The 20001-nt window shown below is 35.5% G+C and overlaps 4 protein-coding genes across 4 annotated transcripts; 1 reads left to right on the top strand and 3 right to left on the bottom strand.

Moving 5' to 3' along the window:
• Positions 1-446: 446 nt before the first annotated feature.
• LOC109048468 (UBX domain-containing protein 10) lies at positions 447-1918 on the bottom strand. The gene is made up of 2 exons (XM_042756221.1): positions 1718-1918; positions 447-1150 (listed from the first exon to the last, which is right to left on the bottom strand). Exon 2 carries the CDS (start codon positions 1142-1144, stop codon positions 473-475), a length of 672 nt encoding a protein of 223 aa, XP_042612155.1. The 5' UTR covers positions 1145-1150; positions 1718-1918; the 3' UTR covers positions 447-472.
• Positions 1919-2380: 462 nt separating this feature from the next.
• On the bottom strand, positions 2381-4199 carry LOC109048214 (ceramide-1-phosphate transfer protein). The gene is made up of 2 exons (XM_042756222.1): positions 4035-4199; positions 2381-3374 (listed from the first exon to the last, which is right to left on the bottom strand). The coding sequence occupies exons 1-2, from the start codon at positions 4148-4150 to the stop codon at positions 2852-2854; spliced, it is 639 nt and encodes a 212-aa protein (XP_042612156.1). The 5' UTR covers positions 4151-4199; the 3' UTR covers positions 2381-2851.
• Positions 4200-4765: 566 nt separating this feature from the next.
• On the top strand, positions 4766-12947 carry LOC109048222 (integrator complex subunit 11). Its single transcript, XM_042756210.1, has 17 exons — positions 4766-5039; positions 5385-5482; positions 5585-5658; positions 5742-5970; positions 6742-6840; positions 6926-6960; positions 7066-7204; positions 7337-7401; positions 7561-7750; positions 8642-8725; positions 8853-8942; positions 9485-9647; positions 9840-9950; positions 10324-10385; positions 10480-10622; positions 11815-11944; positions 12422-12947. The coding sequence occupies exons 1-17, from the start codon at positions 5012-5014 to the stop codon at positions 12476-12478; spliced, it is 1797 nt and encodes a 598-aa protein (XP_042612144.1). The 5' UTR covers positions 4766-5011; the 3' UTR covers positions 12479-12947.
• Positions 12501-15179, bottom strand: LOC109048203 (lysophosphatidic acid receptor 4-like). The gene is made up of 2 exons (XM_042756211.1): positions 15046-15179; positions 12501-14082 (listed from the first exon to the last, which is right to left on the bottom strand). Exon 2 carries the CDS (start codon positions 13916-13918, stop codon positions 13004-13006), a length of 915 nt encoding a protein of 304 aa, XP_042612145.1. The 5' UTR covers positions 13919-14082; positions 15046-15179; the 3' UTR covers positions 12501-13003.
• Positions 15180-20001: the final 4822 nt, after the last annotated feature.

Raw genomic sequence — 20001 nt, 5'->3', positions numbered from 1 at the left:
ATCACAATAACTCACAAGTAATTCCACGAATCCATTCCATTAATTAATGTCTTGGTGGATTTTGATGTAAGAGGACGGGAGAGAGGAAGCGTTATTATGGATTATGGACCGGTATTTTGTAAAGGAGTTATGTGTTGATTACTGGATTATTGTGATGTTTTTATCAGCTGTTTAGACTCTCATTCTGACGGCACCCATTCACTGCAGAGCATTCATTGGTGATCAAGTGATGAATGCTTAATTTCTGTGTGTGTGTGTGTGTGTGTGTGTATATATATATATATATATATATATATATATATGGGATGACTAAACATTTTACCATAAAAAATAATCTTGCTGTTCCATGTTAAATCATGTATCTAATCATGAGGAATTTGAATCATAATTTGAAATGTTAATCGGACAGAAAATCTAAATGTTTATCTTTGTATTATCCAGTGTCCATAAAAAGTTGAGCTACATTAGAGTTTCAGGTTAAATCCATGTTGCTGTCATCTTGGGAAATGCATAAAACCGATTTGTTCAGGACGCCACACTGAGCCAAGGTCATTGTAAGGTTTGTAAAAGTCCTGCGTGGCACATCCATAGTCTCAATCATACACTTGTCAAAGCTCTCCCCGAATTCAGCCTCTGCGGCCGTAAGCACTGCATGGAGCTGGTCAGTTGGCCTGAAATGGCACTTTAACCTCTGACCGCATGGCGTTCTGATAGCCAGCAGCAGGCCTGATTCCTCTGGAGGAGTTCGACCCGTCTCACTTCCTGACGTCACGTCTGGACAGGCCTTTGTGTGCACATGTGAAGTGTGTTGACATATCCCAGAGCTGCTGTCACCTTGACCGAACGTCCGGTCCATACCTGTTTTTTTCTCTATGGAAGGGAGAACCCTGTATTTGTTGAGTGAGACGGGCTCATCGGGGGGTCTGTCAAAGATTTCAGTCAGTATATCTGTTCTAGGTCTCAGAATGGCTCGGGATCGAAGGCTTTGGTTTAACCTGTCGTTTGCCTTGGGGGCTGGAGGTTGGGGTGAAAGAGACGAGGACTGGGAAGGTGAATCCACACTCAAAGTGGGAGACATCATGGGTCTGCTGCGTCCCTTAGACGACTTGGGCCTGGTCACATGCATCCTTCCTCCAGCAGACATTGAATTCTGATCAGATAGATAGACAGATGATCACTTGATAGATAGATAGATAGATAGATGATCACTTGATAGATAGATAGATAGATAGATAGATAGATAGATAGATAGATAAATAGATAGATAGATGATCACTCGATAGATAGATAGACAGATGATCACTTGATAGATACTGTAGATAGATAGATAGATGATCACTTGATAGATAGATAGATAGATAGATAGATAGATAGATAGATAGATAGATAGATAGATAGATAGATAGATAGATAGATAGATAGATAGATAGATAGATAGATAGATAGACAGACAGACAGATAGATAGATAGATAGACAGACAGACAGACAGACAGACAGACAGATAGATAGATAGATAGATAGATAGATAGATAGATAGATAGATAGATAGATAGCCTTCAGTATAACGTTAGTTACATTAGACTTGCATGCATCCGTCTTAATTTACCAAATAAATAAGCTTATACGTTACAAAAACTTCAAATTTACGGTTCTATTTATAAGTTTACGTTGATAAAATATTCAGTAATTAATCGTAATACGGTAAAAGTGTCGTACCTTTTAGCCTGTTTTGCTTCTTTCAGTCGTTTTACAAGAGACAAAGTAAGCAGACATTTTTCACTCGAGAGTTTTGCCGACGCGCTGGCGTCTCCTTAGCAACGCTTCAGAAGCGGAAGTGCTATAATGAGCGTCATAAACGCGACAACGTCCGGTATCAGTGATGCCGAATTATATTCACACATTATTATGAAATGTAAAAAAAAAAACCGTAGATGAATATAAAATGTGGGTCAAACTACTAAACAGTGCTTACAAAAATCCATAATTTATTGGGTTATTTTTCTTATTTGTGGTAAAATATAATGATATAATTTATAACGGTCAGAATTAATGTTAATTTATATCATCACTCATGCATTCATGTGAGACATTTACTATTATGATATATTTACATTTCCTAAACGCCTTAAAAGAAATTTAAGGCTCAGAAAAGTCACTTTGGATGAAGTCATCGAGAATAATAACTAACAATATACACTGAATATAACTAATTACTGTTATATTGCTTTCTAAGAAGTGTGCTGTTTGTCAAACTGTAAATGAAATTGATAAATATTGAAAGAAGTAAATGTCATCATCCTAAGACAAAGCTTGAAAATCAATGTGCAGTATTCTTTTAATTTTAGATATAATATGAGAATAACCATGACGAACATAGAATTCTCAACATTATTTTTAATTATTGCATTACATATTCTTCATTTATACATTTACGACTAAATTTCCCCCTTTGTAGTTTCAGCAAAGCTGCAGATGTGTGACACACATCCGACAGGAATTCAAGTAAAAGGATTTCCAATAAAATAATTAACACTCAAGGACAAAAAGACCTATATATTCAAACACACAATATATTTCATGCTCATCCTGTGCTTTTACATGGCTTTATATCGTTCCCTAAGCTTAAATATATTAAAATACATCCAGCATTTAATGCCCACTTGTAGTTGATAGCTTAAATGAGCAGAACCATGCATTAAAATGTGCATTAAATCTGCATATTGCATGTCCCTTTGGTTTTTAAACAGGCAGACATTCAAACAAGTCGATGTTTGTAGTAAATAAGTGAGTATGTGCCACAAGGACTATGTATTAATTAGTGTAAGAGTGAAATACATATCAGTCCTCCCTCTAAGGTAACTCCAGGAGGTTGTTCTTCGCATACAAGTCTTCTGTGATCTGGTACACTTCAGCGATGAGAGGCAGAGACTCTCCCAACAGAGCAACCACCTGCGTGTGATCACCCGCATGCATCACATCAAAGAATGTGTCACGCCCCGGAATGGCACAGAACGCCACGCCGACGGCTTTCCGGATGAGCCAGGGGTGGTGCTGAGCCAGAGACTCGTTATAGGCGTCCGAACACATGACGGAGGTCTTGCTGTCCTCGGTGCTGGTTCTCAGTCTCTCCAGGAACAGCTCCAGCCAGCGCAGAGCCCGATGGAGCCTCAGAAGAGTGCGGCAGCCGGATTCCGGGTGGCTGCCTCTTTTGGTGAGGTCCACCAGCTCATTCTCCAGCTCATACTTCACCATGGACTGGATGGTGACATAATGGGATCCGTTTTCTCCTGAAAGGAAGTTCTCTAGGATCTGGATTTTACTGACCACGTCCTTGGAGATGAAGGAAAACACGTTCCCCAAACTGTTCATGAAGCTGATAGTAAAAAAAGAGGGATTTTGATTATTACATTTATTTAAATTGCTTGTTGTCTTTATATTTAAACAGTATTCCTATATATATATATTATATATTGTCCAGTGATATCTTATATATATATTTTACAATATAGAATATATATATATAGATATATATATATTTTTAGGGCGCTCAAATATTAGAAACTTTCACATGAAAATAAAAGTTTTCCATACATAATGTCCAGGTACTGTGTATATTTATTATGTATATATAAATATACACACAACATGTATATATTTAAGAAGAGTTGTTATGTTTATATTTTTAATATATTTATATATAATATAAAAATATAAGAATATAAATATATAAATGTATATACATGTACCAGCTTTTCTAAATATATAATTTTGTTTTTTTTGTTTTTTTTTTTTTTTGTCCAGTGAATTCTTTCATTAATTTTACAGATACTTGTAATTTACAAGATGCAGATACTTTTACAGCTGAGCATTAGAAACTTTTAAATGAACAATATAAATTTCCATTAATTGTCCAGGTCCTGTAATTATTATAAAATTAAATATAAAATAAAAAACTTAATATTTCACGAGTTGTGGCAACACTTTTAAAAATATCCCCAGATCTTAATGTGAAACTGTAATAAAACGTACTCACGCGACCAGCTCTTGCCATCCTGTTGCTATATAGTATTTAATGTAAACCTCCTTTTTCTCACTCAGACTTGATCTGAATGTTTCCAAAACCCTTTGAAGACTGAATGTATCTGCCATGTCTGTTCTCTTCAATTTAACTAAACACGAAATTGAATTTGTTGAGGAATTCTTATATACAAAACAATGTTGTTGATTTTTTTTTTTTTTGTTTATTTTTTCTTGGATTTTTTTGTTGCTCAAGTAACGTAAGCAACATTAGACCAATTAAATCATGTTGTTCATGTCACATGACACACAAAATGCGTCATTACAAATGCGTCATTACAAAGTACTCTTCCAGGCGGGGGCGCTCGAGGGCTCAGAAAAAGCTGTTTGCTTTTTTTGAGACATTTATAAACTGACAAGACATAATCTTTTTAATACATTAACTCCACACATTTGTACCTGACAAGGGAATCTAAACAATTTGAGTTAAAACGATTTTTAAAAATTATTGTCCAGAAATCACAAACGAGTATGATTGGTCCACATTAACAGCGCTGTGAAAAGTAACAGAGACCACGTGACATGGATTTATTAGTCTGCTTCAGTAGCGGACTTGATTGTAATTTACTCCTGTATAAAAGTAATAAATGGCTTTAATATCCATAAAATTAAAACGCACAGTGACGATTTTAAATAAGAAAATTATAATTTAGAAACGATAGACAACGTATCGGCCACTAAGCCACGCCCACATCGATTTGCTACTCTCTTCTTCTGTGCGTTGTTTAGCTCACGTGCTAACCTGTTTCTGAATGATCTACTATTTAATCACGTTTACATTCTTTACAGTTGGTCTACATCCCTGGCTAGTGCGCAAGCCGACCGACATGCACTCATCAAGTGTTCATATCCAGCTAATCTATAGTTAGAGTTTGGCCGCCAGCCTCCTGTAAACATAAAACGTTCATTTCTGAGTTTTTCAAAGCTGTCAAGATGCCTGATATCAAAGTTACGCCTTTAGGTAAGAGGTTTGCCTAATTTTATAGATAACACGTATTTAAAAAGTTTACAAATGAGCCATTAGCAAATATATGATGCATAACAAATCCGACAGTATTGTGCAAGAATCAACGATATTAGCAGATGAGTTAATTTTTTAATTTAAAAATGTAAACAAAAAATAAAAGTTAATTTTAATTTGTGTATGCCTATATGTCTCCTAAAGTCTGTAATTCTTATAATATTATTTGACATATAATAAAATTAATGTAATTTCTATATATATGTATATATATATATATGTATATGTTTATGATATCATAAAAGGTTAATGTTCTTCTAAATGTGTGAATCTGTTGTTTTGCAGGGGCTGGGCAGGATGTTGGCCGCAGCTGTATTTTGGTCTCCATCGGAGGCAAAAACATTATGCTTGACTGCGGGATGCATATGGGCTACAACGATGATGTGGGTTACAACAGTTCATGCTGTGTCCACTTGTGTGTGTTTGGAGTATTATTCTGTAATCTACAATTTCACTTGTGTGCTTAACTGTCTGCTTGATTTCAGAGACGTTTTCCAGATTTTAGTTACGTTACACAAAACGGTCGCCTCACTGAGTTCCTGGACTGTGTCATTATAAGGTTAGTTTATGTTTGATGTGTGACTGTCATGTACGTTTTTCCGTTCTCCATTATGAGGTTTCCCCTCTTTCTGTTCCTCTCAGTCATTTCCATCTGGATCACTGCGGTGCTCTTCCCTACATGAGCGAGATGGTGGGTTACGACGGGCCCATCTACATGACCCACCCCACCAAAGCCATCTGCCCCATCCTGCTGGAGGACTTCAGAAAGATCACAGTAGACAAAAAGGGAGAGACCAACTTCTTCACTTCACAGATGATCAAAGACTGCATGAAGAAAGTCGTGCCACTCAACCTCCACCAAACAGTTCAGGTCAAAAGTGAATTTGAAATCAATTCATGTTATTTATTGTTATAAATCAAATAAAAAAATAGTAAATTCATTCATTTAATTAATTTTAGTAATCATTAAGTTCTTAATGACTTTTAAGAATTTTGTTATTGTACATTTTCATTATTGAAAAGGTTTACATTAAAACAATATGTAAGCATCAAATGAATGTTTTTGCTGCTACTGTATTTTTTTTTTTTTTTTGACAATTGTCTCTACTTTTAGTTTTTTTTTAACTACCTATGTCTATATGCAGTTATTCATGAAATTTTTGTTAAATTCTTCTTATTATCTTTTGTTATTTATTATTAAATTCCACAAGTAGAAACCTTTTAGAATATTAATTAATATTCAAAATAAATATTACAAAATCTTATTTCTTTAAATCTGATAATTGAAATACTATTCAAGGATTTTGTATTGTTCAATTATTATTATTATTAAATTACTCATGTAGGAACCTTTTAGCATTAAACACGAAATTTTGAAATCTTATTTCTTTAAATCCTATTTTTCTTTATTGTGATAAAATAATTACTTTTTAAATGTAATCATTTTTTGTTTAAATGTAGAATATTTTTAAATATTTTAATTAATTTTTTTATGTTGTAAATTTTCCTCTTCACTTTAAACTAAACAAAACTTCAAAAGCATCAAATGAATGTGTTAATATTGCTAATGATTTTTTTTTTTATTTTATTTTTTTTTACATTTTATCTGACTTGTTTATTTTATTTTTATTTTTTTAATTAGGTAGACGAAGAGCTGGAGATCAAAGCGTACTATGCAGGTCATGTGCTGGGAGCCGCCATGTTTCAAATCAAAGTCGGCTCGGAGTCTGTCGTCTATACAGTGAGTGTCACATGGCTCATTACATACTCCGATTTTACGTTGTTCCGGTTGTTGACATAATTTACATCTAAATCTATTTGTGTAGGGTGATTACAACATGACACCAGACAGACATTTGGGGTGAGTAAATCCTCCTGTTTTGGTCACACATTTTATGTACGTTTCAGGTTTTTATATTTAGGTTAAATTGAGTCAGGTTTAATTTCTCTGACTTTATTTACTCAGAGCTGCTTGGATTGACAAATGCCGGCCAGATATTCTGATATCAGAGTCCACGTACGCCACCACGATCAGAGACTCCAAACGCTGCAGGGAAAGAGATTTCCTGAAGAAGGTTCATGAAACAGTAGAAAGAGGAGGGAAGGTAATTAAGGCGCATTAATATATCAGCTCATCCATCAGATGTTAAAACCGTAACTATTCTTTTTTTAAATGTCCGTTCAGTAGTATGCTCTCAGATGTGCATGTTCTGCTCATCTTGGTGTCTCTGTCGTAGGTCTTGATTCCAGTCTTTGCTCTGGGAAGAGCACAGGAGCTCTGTATTCTGTTGGAAACATTCTGGTGAGCTTGTACAGTTGTTCACTGGCCTAGGATTGCAGCTGCTCACCTGTTCATTTTTACCTTCGTTAATATGTTTAATATTACAAATTCTGTTACGACACTCCCAAACTCTATATTGGCACAGAATGGTGTGTAATTGCTGGCTCTTCATTTTAACAGGGAGAGAATGAATCTGAAAGCCCCCATTTACTTCTCCACCGGACTGACTGAGAAAGCCAATCACTACTACAAGCTCTTCATCACCTGGACCAATCAGAAGATCCGCAAGACCTTCGTACAAAGAAACATGTTTGAGTTCAAGCACATCAAAGCTTTTGATCGCTCATATGCTGATAACCCCGGACCAATGGTAAGACCACTATGAAGAAATGCGTATAATTCATAATTGATATACTCTGTTAGTCCACAGAGATATTTCAGTATTTTTATATATTTTTATTATTAAATAATATGTAGAAACATTCTGGAATATTAAGTTGTATTCAAAAAATTATATTAATGAAAATGTAAATCTTATTTCTGATTATAATCGGCAAGATTATTCATGGATTTTTTATTGTTAAATTATTTATATTATTATGCAAAATATTTAATAATTATGTTTTACATTATTATTAGATGATACTTGTAAAAAAAACAGATTATTAATTAATGTTTTAAAATGAATATTAATGAAACTGTTAAACTGGATAAATGATGTACTATTCATGGATTTTTTGACTGTAAAATGATCATTGTTATTGTAATTATTGCTATTATTTTATGCACAATGATTACGGTGATGATGATGATTATTTAATACAAGTTGAAGCCTTTTAGAATATCAAACATGGCATTTTTGAATCGTGTTTCTTTAAATCCTTTTTTTTCTCATTTTCATAAAACAAATTAAATTTATTTTTTATTTTATTATTAATTTATTATTATTATTAATTTATGTTAGTTTAAAATTTGTATATTTAAAATGATCCTCCACTAATAGGATGTTACTTCTATCACAGAATAAGTAGTGAATCTTTTTGGTGATCAGAATCAAAAGGTTTACAGTGTGGTTTGACTCTTGATTCTCAAGAACTGATTCTTTTTGCGAATGACTCTGATTCCTAGTTAGAACTAACTGAAGTTTGGAGCCATTTCTGCTGTTAAAGCATTCAACAAGAATTGATGGACTGTTGAGAAGTGAATCAAACAAGTGCATGATATTATGTAAAAGCAGAGGCTTTGCCATCTGTTCCATCAGGTTGTGTTTGCCACCCCTGGAATGTTGCACGCTGGCCAGTCTTTACAGATATTCAAGAAATGGGCCGGCAATGAAAAGAACATGGTAAGACTCTTTATGAAATAGCAGATTATTAAGTTACCACTTCAACTCATTCAAAGCTCATACTGACTCATAGTTGTTAATCGAAATAGAGGACATATTTATTGAGTTTAATATATTTATTTCTTAGTTGATCATGCCTGGGTACTGTGTGCAAGGCACTGTGGGACACAAGATCTTGAATGGACAGAAAAAACTGGAGATGGAGGGAAGAGCAACGGTAATTACTGGCACTGCAAACAACGGTTTTAATTAAGCTTCACTAGAGGGCATGCATTAGAGAACCTTCTTTAACCACACCTGAGATTGATTCTTATGTCAAACCTCTAGAATTCATGTCTGAATTTTTATCATACAATAACAGTAAAAAATTTAAATATTCACTTTTAATTAATTTAATTAAATGGAATATATATATATATGTATATAAATATTCACTTTTAATTAATTTAATTAAATGGAATATATATATATATGTATATGTTTTAAAAGAAGTCCAAAAATGCTAACCAAGGACTTTTTTTACATTAAATATACAATAAAAAGAGTATTGTGAAATATTTCTTTAAATTAAAAGAACTGTTTTCTATTTTAATATATTTTAATAATAATTTAAAATAATGATCGCATTATTAGAATCACATTTAAAAATATATTCAAGTAGAACAAGTTTTTTTAAATTGTAGTAATATTTCACATAGTAATTCCACACTTGGCCAGCACACTTGTATATGGTGTGTGTGTGTGTGTGTGTGTGTTTAGTTGGATGTGAAGCTACAGGTGGAGTACATGTCCTTCAGCGCTCACGCTGACGCCAAGGGCATCATGCAGTTGATCCGCATGGCAGAACCCAGGAACATGCTGCTGGTGCACGGAGAGGCCAAGAAAATGGAGTTCCTCAAAGACAAGATCGAGCAAGAGTTTAGTAAGTCTACAACTTCTCAAAATACAATAAAACTTTAGACTGTACAGCGTGCATTGCTGTTGCTAAATTCCAGTTCTGTGATTTACTCTTGGGAACTTTAGAGGGTAAAAAATACAATACAGGATACTTTAATAGTGTACTTCAGAGTGTTTGTTAGATGTTCTCTCTGTGCTGATGTTTCACCTCATGCAGGTATCAGCTGCTATATGCCGGCCAACGGAGAGACGACGACCGTCGTGACGAACCCCAGCGTCCCTGTGGACATCTCGCTCAACCTGCTGAAGAGAGAGATGGCTCTCGGAGGTGTTGATTGACACATACACCACTGACTGCTTTATTTGACCTCTTTACAGAAATGACATCATGAATTTTTGTCACGTGGTTATATTGGTCTTGCAACTTTTGCTTTTCATTTTGTAGACTGAGTTTATTCTTTTCTAACCCTAACCCTATAACTGAACTAAGTATAACAAGTGTTAACTGAAGCATTAATGTAAGCGCTTTTATTAAATTAGAAGTGTCACATTACTACTACTACTATTATAATGTCCATTTTTTGTATTTTTAAAGAAAACGTAGTGCAAAATCTTTTTTTTTTTTTTTAATTCATTGTTTATCATCAGTGTTATGCCATATTTGAATAAATAACAGGATTTGTTCTGAAACTTTCTCGCAGGTCCATTGCCTGATGCTAAAAGACCTCGCACCATGCATGGGACGTTAATTATGAAGGACAATGTAAGTCATCATGGCTCTTTAGGTTCGATTTCATCATCTGTTTGACTAATATAAGGTTTCAGACGTTGTTTTCTGAATATGTGTGTCTGTGTAGAGTCTGCGGCTGGTTTCTCCAGAACAGGCTCTCAAAGAGCTGGGCCTCAGTGAACACCAGCTGCGCTTCACCTGCCGTGTGCAGCTCCACGACCCCCACAGCGACACCGACACACTCGGCCGCATCTACACACACCTCAAGAGGTCAGCCAGCTATACCACACACACACACACACACACTGTTCTATTACTGAATTAACACAGTTAATCATTCCCCCCTCACCTTCATGTAACAGGTTCAACTAAACTATTCAAAACCTTTTGTTACTTGAAATAAAGTAAAATATAAATATTGGATTAGGTATGAAATATTAGAAAAAAATAAGTTAAACCTAATTAAGGCTGAAACACCAAACTGTATGAGTATTATATAAATAATTCTAAAATAACACTGGAATGTACACTACAGAACCTAATGAGAAATTTTCAAACCTTCAGATTAATTGAAGCTTGAAGGTCATGTTTTTCCAAGTCCACAGCGCATGTGGGATGTGTTACTCTCTGATTTAACACTTAACAGTTAGGTGAGATATCTTAAGCAGTTTTTACTTCAGAGGGTATCACTGATCAGTCATTTGTGATGTGACTTGAAAATGAAAGAGCAAAGATTCAAGGAGACGGGGCTCAAAACACCACAGCAAATGATAGCTTTAAGGAAAGTCAGGGTAAACTTAAAAAACAAACTTTGTGTGCATGCATCCATCAGATTTTATGTTGACAGATTGAAGTGAACTATGAACATGTCTGATTTGATGAACAAATGACTCGTATGAACCAGTTTTTTTAAATGAAAAAGACTGACAAAACAGCCTCAGACTTGTAGTTTGAATGCAAATCACTTAGTCAGTGAATCGTTTTCATTACTGGCTTATGAGTCATTTTATCAGGAAAATCAGATGCAAATCAAACTGGGAATTATTTTAGGTTTTTGGAGACTTGCATCGATCTGTTTACTGACTGGTTGTTCATATGACAAAGTGTAATTAAATACTCATGATAAAATTTTGCCGTAATAAATTTAAATGAATTCTTATATATACATTTTTTTTTTAATTTTTTTAAGCTAAAGAATCCACTCAAACTGTTCTGTAATTTGTCAGCTTAAAAGCCATTTGGCTTCTAAATGTTTCATGGATAATGGTTCTTTAGTCATTTTGGTACATTGCATGCAGCTGAGTCATTTCACCCAAACGTTCGCCCCTCGGTAAACACTTCTACCTCTCAAGCCACAGTGTAAATGGCAGTCCTTATGGGCAAATATGAGGTTCTGTATGTGGTTCGTGCATTCATAAAGGTCTCATGAGAGATCAAGTCTGTTTTTCGTTCTCTCTTACAGTGTGTTGAAAAGTTACAGCATCCAGCACGTCCCAGACGGCACCGTCATCGTGGAATCCATCGTTATTAAAGTGACGTCCTCAGCCGAGGAGCCCAACCTCAAAGTCATTCTGCTCTCATGGAGCTATCAGGTGAACAAACATGTGATGAACTAATTCTTCATCATTTAATGTGGATTATATTGTGTTCACTCTTTTTAGTTTCTTTTTTGGGTTTGTGTATGTGGAAAACTTCACTTGTTTTTTTTGCCTCGTAGTTGGTCTAGTGGAATTCACAGTATATCACAGCCCACAAGGGAAACTTTTTGCACTTATGTTTCCAAACAAACTGGTATCAACAACTGACAAAATAGACATATTACCATTAAATCACATTCTTCAGTATTTGTGACCCTGGACCACAAAACCAGTCTTAAGTCACTGGGATATATTTGTAGCAATAGCCAAAAATACATTGTTGTTTATTAAATAAATGCAACCTTGGTGATCATAAGAAAAAAACTTTTATATATATATATAGATATATTCAGATTTTACATTTTAGGTTTTGAAATGTACTATTTTAATCTGATTCTCATTGTGTTTTAAAATGATTTCTGTCCCTCTCAGGATGAAGAATTGGGCAGTTTCTTGTCTACGTTACTGAAGAAAGGTCTGCCTTCGTGACTGTGGTGACACTGATTGTTTGTCTTTGGTTAAAAAAAATAAAGATTTTTTTTTTTTTAGTAAAATTGATCGAGAAGGCTGTCATTTGTGAAAATATATTTATTGCTTGGCTTTAGATAAAAATTCAACATAAAGTGGTCAGTGTTCAGAATTTGAAACAAAATGCAGGGATGATACTGACATCGGTATATGCAATAATTCATTGATAAGAAATGAGAAACAAAATTAAAACAAAAAAAATTACATGAACATTCAGAACCAAGATCATTACAAAAAAGCCAAATACTGGCCAGTTTATCAGTCTATGAATAGGTTTGCTCTTATGTAATAAAAATTACAGTCATTCTCATTTGATTTTGCTCTAGTTATACAATCATATGAGGAAAAAAACCTAACTCATCAAGCCACACTGGAGTCCATTTTTCTGTATTGCAGGTTTTTTTTGGCATTAAAGATGAATTTTATGTGCCGTCTTGCCTTTCTTTTACGCCTTTTAACTAAAATAGTTCAGCTGAAACAAAGTCATCAAAAGCCATTGGAAATGGAATAAACACCCTTTTTCTTCTTCAGCCTCAGTCTTTTGAGTCTCCATTTGTAGTGACCCGTAGCAAAGTAGTACAACAGCGGGTCCAGGAGGCTGTTTAGACTGACCAGAGCCATGGTCACCCTACGGAGGAAGTAAATCCCGTCATCCTCTTTGATGTCTCTCAAGCGAGACAAGAGGTAGGCTAGATGCACGACATGATAAGGGAGAAAACACAGAATTGTGATGACCAGGATGGCGTAGATGATGCGCCGTGCCCCGCGGGCGGTGGAGTTGTTGATCCGGGCGATGCGACGGGCCACAATGGGGTAGCACACCAGGATGACCACAGAGGGCACAAGGGATCCAAAAATGAGACTGCATATGCTGTACGGGGCCAAGTCGCTCCACTCCTCTTTAGTGAAGCCTTCAAAGCACATGTTCCCTTTGCTTGATAGTGGGCATGTTAGCATGAAGGCCAACACGGCCGACCCGGAGACCAGCCACACGGCGGTGCTCACCAGAGCTGTGAGATTGGTGTTGCGAAGCTGCAGGTAGGTGTGAGGGTGGAGGGTGGCGATGTAGCGGTCCACGCAGATGCAGGTCATGAAGCTGATGCTGATGTAGATGTTGGCGAAGAAGATCGTGCCGGTGATGCGACACATGGCATCGCCGAATATCCATATGCTGTCATTGAGGTGGTAGTGGATACGAAATGGCAAGGCGAACAAGAAAAGCGTGTCGGCCACCGCTAGGTTGATGATGTATATGTTGGAAGGAGACTTCTGTTTGATTTTAAAGATGAAGTAATACAAAGCTCCGAGATTTCCAATCAATCCAAAAAACAGGACCAGACTGTAGATGGGTGTGAAGAGATAGCGCTGGAAATCTGTGTGCAATAGGGTTGTGTTCTCCATGATGTTTGTTAGGTAAATATGCTCTTAAAGATTTTAGAGATTTGCTCACATCAGCTCCCGAGATGTTATGCTAGAATTGTAATAAATGCATTGTTCATTATTTTGGTTATTACTGTGCTTTTCGGTTCCCCATCAGGGTAGAGGTGAAAGTCAGTGAGTTTCCACTGTGAAAAGAAAATATTAGAGACATTTATCTTTTAAATCATGTCAACAAGTGAAGAAGTTCATATAGACAGGTTTAGTCTATGACTGTTCCAGTGCTGCCAGTTTCTATACAAGTTCAGCTGACAGCATTTGTTGCTTAAAATAAATCAATAAAATAAATATCGAAGCAATGTTTTGGAAAAGGGGTAAAAATTCGCGTTAAGGGGCCAGTTGCATAAACACAGCCACTATGTTAACCAGTTTGACCAACTAGTAGTAAACCAAGAGGTAGCTAACCAGTCTGTCTTACTTTTCTATTCAAATTAGACCAGTATACCATTCTGTAACTTATTTAAAAACGTTAAAATAAAAAATTACATTAAGCAGTTTATGCAACCGGAATATCGTGAATTGGGTCTATTTTTTTAATAATACAAAATAAAAAAATGTGAAGCGTATAATACAAAAGCACTTACATTATTTCCTTTTTAAAACGTATGTATTTTTTACTCGGCGTTATTTCTACCCTAGTTTTTGACGTTGCGTTGTCGTGGCAACAAAGTCGTAAAGTTAGCTGTAACTTTTACAGGTAACAGGTATCCGAAGTGGGTTTGTAAAACCATGCTAACCCGCATATCGTTTACCTTTTGTGGATACTAAAACAGTGAGTATTTAATCGTTTATGGGTTTATCAATTCATTGTAAGTGCTGCACTTTTTTAAAAAAAGAAATTAACATTTTGAGGTAACGTTAATCAGCGAGTGCTGTCCATTGAGTTTAACTTGTAGCCTACTAGACGCGAAATATTCATTTAAACCAAAAATGAGGAAAAATACGTTCTTAAATGCATGTTTATCTCTCAATTTAACGTTTTATGCGGATTTTTAATTTAAGAAAAGTATTAAATTAGACAAAAATGCGAAATAGAAGAATTCCACACACACGTAATTATTTAAATAACGTTGAGATGTAACGTTACTTACAGTATTTGAAGAAGAAGTTGAATTAATGTAATGTTCATATCAAGTCTTGTGAAAGCTAGATGTTGCTCTGTCAGTGGTGGAAACTTATTCTGAGAAATGTGGTTTTACGCAGAGTTATGAAAAGACAGAACAGGAAATCCAGAAAGTGCAGCCTCCCCCGGTGTTTTGAGGGGGCATGCAGACGTTTTAGCACGTGGAAACGATGCATTACATGTTCCACTGAGTGTACTGTAGTGTCTAGGTTTTAGGGGGGCTGTGTTGAAATGAGTCACCCCTGGAACTGAAGGGTGGTCGTACAGTGCATCGATTGGGAGTAAAAGTGCACTTGTATGAACGGAGTACAGTAGTCGTTACTCATTTTAAACTGGCCGCGTTGCTTCGGCTTTGGTTTTGTTCCTCATGTGTAGAATCAGATTTGCTGATCTTAATCTGTGTCTAAAACCTCGAAAAGGTTTCGGTGTCCTACTGTACATGGTCAGCATCTCACATCATTTTACACTTGATGGATTTGGCATTTGGACACTAGGTGGCGCACAGCGGGTTATAACCTATTTTTATACAGTCTATGGTTATAACCACTGATCTATGCTTTTACACAAAGTTGTATTGCATTCATGTACACGATCTTCTATATAAGCCTTTATATAGAATACATTATAAAAGTATATTAATGCATTAATTATACCTTATAATGCGCCTCATAATGCACTGGTGTATAAATATAATAATGTATAATAATTGTAACCACAGTTACAGTATAATACATTACAATACTATTTATTTATATATTTAGATTTAAAGACGTTACAAGGAATCTGCAATCTATTATAATGCATTTTAACTTGATTACAATTACTTATGAAAAGATAAATACAACACTTACTTTCCAATAAAAATATATACTTAGATCTTAAACCAAGCATAATTTTCTTGAGATTTGTAAGTCTTGATCGACGTTGTTTAGGGAAAAACAGCTTTACAAAGTCATGCTACAAGCACAGAATGTTTAGACAGGATGTTTGCACTGAACTACACGACATCAAGTAACACGCTGATGATCTTTGATACATTCATCTGTAATGTCCTGTACGGAGAATCTGTGATTTGACCTTGCTCTTTGTCCTCTGGGCAAATCCACTGGCCTTTTTCAGCAAATGAAACATTTTAAGGCCACATAAAATGTGTGAGGATGGTAAAACTGTTGAATCACAGGAAATTCAAATGAAACTGAAAGTGATCAGTCACCTTCCATAACATCCTGCCCTACATGTGATCTCTCATCTAACTGCTTGATGAATGAGAGTAGTATGTTTGATAGGAGAGTTGATTGAATCTAAGGTTGTAAATCTGACCTATAAATAGGAGCAGACGGTGTTTCCCGCCTTCACCAACTGCCCAAGAGAAGCGTAGGAGTTTCTGGAAACCATGTGAGATCAGATGCTGTTTGTTTGGCATGTAGAGAGTCAACATGCTTGTAAGATTCCATTCAAACACTAAAGCTATAACAAAATTGCTTGTCTTATATTGAGTTTACAGAAATACGTGAACGCTGCTGCTGTGACTGTTGACGTACGACGCTGCTGACGTGTTTTCTGGTGCGCCCAATAACAAAGAAAACACGTCAACAGCGTCGTACGTCAGCGGCGTCACTGCAGTGTTGTGAACGCGCTCACAACAGACCCGGAAGAGAAGAAAATGATGAATAAAGTCGTAATTTTTGTTATTTTTGGTGCAAAATGTATTTTCGATGCTTCAATAAATTCTAACGGACCCTCTGATGTCACATGGACTACTTTTGATGATGTTTTTATTACCTTTCTGGACATGGACAGTATACCGTACATACATTCTCAATGGAGGGACAGAAAGCTCTCTTACTAAATCTAAAATATCTTAAACTGTGTTCCGAAGATGAACGGAGGTCTTACGGGTTTGGAACGACATGAGGGTGAGTCATTAATGACATAATTTTCATTTTTGGCTGAACTAACCCTTTAAAGGCCTAGTCTCTATTTTAATCTGAAATACTGCATTAATTGAAAAATAATTTTAAATTATTATTGCTGCAGGTTGGAGTAATGAACATGCCTAAAGGTTTCTCATTGGTTAAAGCAGTTTCTTCCTGGCAACTGTGTTGGCCAACCAGCTGGAAACATACATTTACGTAATTTCCTTTAGACGAGAGAAGATGGTGGCGACAATACCTCATTCATGGGTCTACGACAGGGGTGTCAAACTCAATTCCTGGAGGGCCGGGGCCCTGCAGAGTTTTGTTCCAACCCTGCTTCAACACACATACCATGTAGTTTCTGAATAAGCCTGAAGGATTTGATTAGTTGCATCAGGTGTGTTAAATTAACATTGGATCTAAACTCTGCAGGGCTTTGACCCTCCAGAAATTGAGTTTGATTTGATTTGATTGAGTCATAAAAGCCCACACACATATATATATATACAATATGTCTCATGTTTTATTCAAATTTGTAACATGTTTCTCATTGCTACTTCAATTTTTCAGACCCATTAAATGTTTAATTGCTCCCAATGGTCTAAAAACCAGCTTTATGGGTTCATTTGTAGAATTTAGTAGCCTGTGTTGCAAGACTGAGTTATTTCCCAGTAATCAGTTTTGAATGCTTGTCTCTGTATCTGTTGATTCACTGAGATGATGAATTGTTTGCAGTTTGTGTTTCTGGTGGGAAGAATTTGAATCTCACGGAACAGAAAACTAGAATCAGACTGCAGAGACTAAAACACTTCCCACAAGAAAAGGCCAGAGTATGTACTGAAAAAATGCAAACACACTGAGGATGAATAATGGATCAGAGACAGACAGAGTTAGAGAGAGAGCATGCATAATATACTTTTGGCTGGAAAGTGGCTGAATCACTCCAGTGGCTCTCGGTTGTAGCACCTGCAGTCAGAAATGATACGGTTACACACAGTGTGCATGTGTTCAATGGAGGGTTTGCTTCTTCCATCTGGAGAAAGAGAGAGCATTGGGAAGTGCTGGGATCAGAAGTAGGTCAACCTCCCCAAAACTCACTTCTCTATCTATCTATCATGCCCAGGTGTAAGACATGAGCAATTATGATAATTTCCTTTATTCTGAATGATATTGCAGATGATCAAGTTCCATTAAAGAGATTTTAAGATCTGGTTCTTAATAGAATTCTTTATGGAATGCCTGCAAAAATAATGGAACAACTTCAATTGAAAAGATGGAATTCTTCCTGTAAATCTCCATCTCTCTTTTTTTCTCTGCCTGCTTTCATTTCTAATTTAGATTGCTGACTCAACAGCCACCAAAAAAGAAAAAAAATCCAGCTTTGATCTGTGAAAGTCGGAGAGAAAGCTCTGGGGAAGAGAGACAGGAGAATGGGAAGTCTCGCTGGATTTGAAAACGCTCTAATTTTAACCACCGTAACAGAACAGAGGAGGTTTTGCATGCGAGACACAGCTGGAGGCTGAGAGCAGATACAGACACATGTGCTCTGGTGTCCTCACAATCTCAAAGCCGCTGATTCCATCACTGCTGGTGTCCTGAGGCCCGAAATCAGTGTTTCATTTGTGCTGAAATGGAGAAACTATGTGCTGTTTAGTGACAGGAAGGTTTTGATTGAAGCCGGCCTGAGTCACTCAAATGATAACCGTGTTGGAGCTGCAGCGTTTCGAGTCTCGGCTTGAGGTGCTCCCTTCTCTCCTTTACTGACGCTTCTCATCTCTTCTCAAACTATCCTCACAAAATAAAGGGAAAGGGTCCAAAAATGTAGTTAAAAAAGGCAACACAATGGGCTCACTGCAATTTATGTAAGCTTTAATAATGAGAAATGTTTTTGAGAATATAGGACTATACATTTTAATCAGAATTAGTAAATGATCTAATCTTCTTTATTGTTGCATTGGATGAATCTCTGGATAAGTGCTTATGGATTGGGCTATGCAATCAAATTTACCCTTTAACAGATTTATTTATGTATACGTGCATTTCCCTTAAAAATATGTTAGATTTATGCTTAAATCAAGAAAACACTTAATTCTGGTACTTTTTGCAGTTTTGCTTTTAAAGTAAATTTGATTTGATTTTAAGGATATTTAGATAATGTATCCGGACATTTATACATTTTAAGTGTGCCAAAAAAATGAAATGAAATACAATTAATTAAATTCATTATATATATATTTATATATATATATATATATATATATATATATATATAATATATATATATATATATATATATATATTATATATATATATTTGTTTAAATAAAAGTGAAATAAATAGCTTGAAAAAATTAATCAGTTTTGTAATCTGTTATCATAATCTGTTTTGTAATAAACCTAGATCTGTACTTTTTTTACATTATAAGCAAATGCACTATAAAAAAAGTTGTAAATTACAAAAGTTGTAAAGATTACTGAGTTTTACAAGAATTTGTTTGTCTTAAAAAATGTGTTACTTTATGTTTTGTAATTATTTGTGAAAGTTTACAAGTAATTTCTAAGTAAAAATGGTTTTAAAGCCATTTTTTCAGTGTGGTGTTTTGTGCAACACTCAGTGTAATGTTAGCATATTGCTGTGCAGTTGCTAGCATGTTCTTGTTCATTGCTAGGGCATTTCTAGGTGGTTTCTAACTGCTTATGTCTGTTCCCTCCTTCAGTGTAAGTCTGTCCAAATTTTTTATCATCCACTGAACACAAAAAACGAGTCCAATCACTAAGGAAAGTACAAGTACAAGTACACCTCTTTTCAACATACAGTACTGCATCATTTGAAGTGCAGTTTCTGCACAAACGTTCAGTGATGAATTATGCTCTGATGATTAAGACTTTGAGCTAGGCATTTGTTCTAACTCTCACTATGAGCAATTACATGTGACTTAACTTCCTAACCCACCCCAATCAAACTGTCATAGACAATACAAGGGCTATTCTGACATCTCAAGTGCAGAA

This window comes from Cyprinus carpio, unplaced genomic scaffold (genome assembly GCF_018340385.1).
Source record: "Cyprinus carpio isolate SPL01 unplaced genomic scaffold, ASM1834038v1 S000006815, whole genome shotgun sequence".
In the NCBI taxonomy this organism is placed as follows: Eukaryota; Metazoa; Chordata; class Actinopteri; order Cypriniformes; family Cyprinidae; genus Cyprinus; species Cyprinus carpio.
Note: the sequence above shows the minus strand (reverse complement) of the source record. Positions and strands in the feature narration are given on the sequence as shown.